We start from the raw sequence: 4,583 nt of genomic DNA, 5'->3' as shown, positions 1-4,583 counted from the left end.
TAATAAATGTGAGAATTGGTAGAATTCTACATATGTTGAATAATCTCTGTACTCATGACAGGGTTACTTAAAATACACTTATAAAGGTCTTGTGTTTTAGTTGACAAAGCAGTATGCACAGAAAAACATTAACCATTACCATTAAAAATTACAGCTTTGGGGCCCGCTGAGCTGGTGACTGAGTCCGAGCATGGTGGCACTGGGGAGGCTGAAAACAGGAGGATCACAATGAGTCTGAGCTCTGTAGTGAGACTCTGTACCAAATATGTAAACATGAGAAAAGCAAATTATGACATCGTACATTTGATTCTTCTACCTTATTTTGTTAGTATGTTTAATGATTCTCAGGAGAGGAAATTTGTCCAGTTTTTAAAAAAGTTAATATCAAGAACTCTAATCACTAGGTTTATTTAGTGTTAGATAAATATTTTATAATGTAGTATCAGACTAAAGAATATGAAAAGTAGTTTTTCAAACTACAATCTAACTTACTAGAAATATAATGAAGTTGATTTTTTTTTTTTTTAAGTTGATGTTTTGGATTGGATATACTTTGTTGAACTTGGCTGGATTCTGCTTGATGTATTCATGGTACAACATGCTTTTTATTTATTTATTTATTTATTTATTATGTATGTTAGTGCAGGGTCTACAGGGTCTCTCTACATAGATTGGACTCATAGTGATTCTTCTGTTTTCAGCCTTCCAACTGCTGGGATTATAGGTGTGTGCTATCATGCCCAGTCTCAATTCTCAGCCCGCCCTGGGGGTAGGGCTGGCATGGCACAATGTGTTTGTTATATCTGGAAAAGATTTTGGGTTTTTTAAGGTGTTTTTTATTTTTGTTTTTGTTTTGTTTTGCTTTTTGTACTGGGGATTGACTGAGCTATCTCCCCAGCCCTGGAAAAGATTTTCAATTACTGACAGTTTTTGGAAACTAAATTTTTGGGCCTATACTTCAGGACTTTTGTGATACTATGTTTTCACCTAGTTCTTACCAAACATAAATTTGGGAAAAAGCACATTTAGAAATTATATTCTACATTCTCTTTGACATAGAGTACTGACTGTGTTTCTGTCTTTTAGGCATGTGGTAGTGAGGACCTCACCCAATCACAGGTACACGTTTACTCTGAAGACACATCCGTCAGTGGTTCCAGGGAGCATTGCATTCAGCTTACCTCAGGTAACTCAGGTGTCAGTTTGTTTGCACCTGTTCTTAAGAGCTGTAGAGATGTCCATTGACTTTAAGCAAATACCACCCTATAACTATGTTGATTCATTTTGAAGAAAAACATCTAGATATTATATAAAGGATTTAAAAATATATTCTTTTTTTTGGCGGAACCAGGGATTGAACTCTGGCCCTTGTGCTTGCCAGGGAAGCACTTAACCTACTGAGCCATCTCCCTGGCCCCCTTAAAAATATATTCTTAATTAACAGTTTTTACTGGGGCTGCCTTTTACTGCCTTTCATTTTTTCAGTTTCTTTCTTTCTTTTTTTTTTTTTTCCAGCACAGGGGATTGAACTTAGGACCCTGTGCTTGCCAGGAAGCACTTATTCTACTTTTTTCAGTTTCTTAAAAAATTGCAGTAGTGTCAGTCAGCTCTCAGATAAAGTGCATCATTTTAATGCTAGTTCCCAGAGTAACAAAATATATAAAAATGATACTTATTTATAAAATAGATGTTTTACAAAGTAGTATCAGGCTAAAGAATATGAAAAGTAGTTTTCTCAAACTACAGCCTAACTTGCTAGGCTTCTCTAACAACAGGAAGGATTTTGACTGTGGTTATAATTGTAGTCGAATCCACAGAGGCAGCAAGCCTAATGCTGTCCAAGGAAAGCCATTCGTAGTACAAGTGCACCACACAGACTGGTGTCCATTGTTTTCACCCTTACGTCTAGATCAGATACTTATTTGGGAACTGTTAGCAGTCTGTTGAATCCCTTAAAAATAGTGGGAAATCTCTGTTCACTATTCCCCTTTCCTCTGCCTGGATACCACTCTATTAGGATTACTTTTTGCATTTGTTTACATGGATAAGAAACCTGAGATATTCTAGAGTGTACTAGCTTTTTTGAAGCTTTATTTGGAATTCAGGTGGTCAGAAGTACCTTGAGGCAGCTGTTTCTCTTTGTCTCTTTGCTTTGTAAGAAATAATTTCTCCTAAGATTTACTGTAGGCCAGGGACTATTGTAAGTGCTTTTGAGTGTTTTAGCTTATTGTATTTTCAAAGCAACTGTGTTAATAGTTATTGCTATTGTCATATCTTGTGGTTATCTTGGAGGTTAAAGTATAGACCCTTAATGTGACAACTTTGTGACCCAAAGTCTGGGTTTAACTAGCATGCTGCAAATTGCCAGGTTGGTCAGATGTGGAGATTACAGAAAGGAGCTTTTAAGGGAACTGAAGGACAGAGAGGAGGGCGTATGGCACATGGTGCAAAAGCTAGAATGGTGTACTTGTTATTGTGTATAATCATGATGCAGCAACTTAAGACTTACCACCACAAAATCTAGAAAGTTTAGTAAAGCAGGCCAACTATGGATTTCTAGCTCAAAGTTCTTTTTCTCACTATTCTTTAGAGTGCAGTGAGTAATTATTAGTTTTGAATTTATACCAAGCCAGTGCTGAATTCTTCCCTGAGCACAATTTGTTCTACCATTGTATTTTTTGCTGCTGTAGACAGAATTGGGGAGAGGCTAAAGTGTTATGGTTAATAGCTGAAAATCCTTTGGTCAGTACACATAGTTTCATGTCCTTGCTTGGGTTTCAGTATAGTTTATCTGACCAGCTTTAATTTTAATTAATTAATTAATTAGGGATAGGGTTTTGCTGTGTAGTAGTTTTAACTGGTCTAGAACTCATTGTGTAGGCCAGCCTGGCCTCAAACTTAGGGCAGATATCCTGACCAGGCTCCCAAGTACTGTGTGCATCACCATGCCTGGCCAGATTTCTTTCTGTGATTCTATAATGAACAGTAAAACTAACTGCAGCTGTATCTTTAGAACACTGAAACGTTTTAAACAGTGAAGACTTCAGGAACAAATATATTGTGCAGTGGAGCATTCTACTTGGTGGGCCAGTTTTAGTAAAAAAAGGCAAGCCCTCTATGTTTTGGAACAGGCATTCAGATATAAACTATAGCCTCAACATTATTTCCTAACACTGCAATAAGAACACAATTAAAACAACAGAAAAATTAAGCAACAGCAATAGAAAAAATTAATTTAAAAAAGAATAGTTTGCAAAAACAAAAATTACAAACAGAGACCAGAAATGTGTTTTCTTTATAGTTCTGGAAGCTAGAATTATGAAAGCAGGGTGTTAGCAGAGGTATGCTCTCTCTAAAGCATGGAGGGAAGGTCCTCTTCCATGTTCAGCGTCTAGTGTTGGTGGCAGTCCTTGAGGTTCCTTGGCTTGTAGACACATCACTGCAATCTCTGTTCCTCTTATTACATGATGTTCTCTTTGTGTCTTTTTCTCATAAGGATACCACTGGCATAAGGACCACCTTAATTTAGTATAACCTCATGTGATTGTGTCTGCAGAGACCCTATTTCTAAATATAGTCATGTTCACAGGTACCTGGGGCTAAGACTTAAACATGTTTTTGGGAGTGGCGACAATTCAACACCAAATGTTTTAGAATTAGAATGTGTTCCTGAAATTCATAGAATTTCCTTTTTTCTCATTTAAGTATCTTTTTATTTTATAGCGAAAATGGGCTGGACTTTCTATTGGACAAGAAATAGAAGGTAGGTTTTTTTTGTGTGATTTGTGTGTGTGTGTGTGTGTGTGACTTTCCTCAGTTATGATCTGTATAATATTCTGTTAGCAAATTATCAAGACTTAAACATTTATTCTATGTAGAGTTTGGGTTAGATCTGTGAGAACAGAAAAGTTTTGTTCAGGAGCCGGGGAGATGAAGCTTAGTGGAATAAGCGCTTCCCTGGCAAGCGCAAGGGCCTGAGTTCAATCCCCGGTTCTGCAAATAAAAAAAAGAAAAGGTTTGTTCTACTAGTCTCAATGAAGTGTGTTATAAGATCATTATAGTTCATTAGAGGTGGGCAAACAAAGCAGTTTATCACTTCATGAGGAAAAAAAGACTAAGCAACTTAGAGATAAGAGCCAAGGAAATAGAAACTGGCATTCTTTCTTAGGCAGTATGGCAAAGTGGAAAAAGTGGAATATGAATATTTAGTCAAATAATTTTATGTCACATTTATGGATACATTAAATGAAATGCAAGCAAAATTAAACCAGCTTTTTTCTCCTTACATTTAAAAGTTCAAAAAATCATTTCTACAAAGGTTGCAAAAATACTGAGAATTACTGCATACTTTCCTTACCGGGATTTACCAGTTGTCATATTTCCACTATGAGAATCCTGTTCAACATTAATATGTTTACCTGTTCTGTCCTGTAAAATATAAAATAATTTCAGAACTGCTGTATCCATATTACTATACAAGTAAATCTTCTAGAAATGTCCAGATTGGTTTACAGATCTTTTTTTCTCCTAGATGGAGGATACAGAGTAGGGTACTTTGGTTAATTATCCTTTACCTTTCACTT

General features: G+C 36.2%; 1 protein-coding gene across 1 annotated transcript in view; it reads left to right on the top strand.

Moving 5' to 3' along the window:
• Nsf (N-ethylmaleimide sensitive factor, vesicle fusing ATPase) overlaps positions 1 to 4,583 on the top strand; it is a 140,051-nt gene that overhangs the window by 2,773 nt on the left and 132,695 nt on the right. The window contains exons 2-3 of the mRNA XM_023714108.1: positions 1,087 to 1,186; positions 3,724 to 3,763. Coding sequence (XP_023569876.1) covers positions 1,087 to 1,186; positions 3,724 to 3,763 — 140 coding nt within the window. The remainder of the gene's footprint in view (positions 1 to 1,086; positions 1,187 to 3,723; positions 3,764 to 4,583) is intronic.

Source organism: Octodon degus, unplaced genomic scaffold (genome assembly GCF_000260255.1).
Source record: "Octodon degus isolate 3935 unplaced genomic scaffold, OctDeg1.0 scaffold00033, whole genome shotgun sequence".
In the NCBI taxonomy this organism is placed as follows: domain Eukaryota; kingdom Metazoa; phylum Chordata; class Mammalia; order Rodentia; family Octodontidae; genus Octodon; species Octodon degus.
Note: the sequence above shows the minus strand (reverse complement) of the source record. Positions and strands in the feature narration are given on the sequence as shown.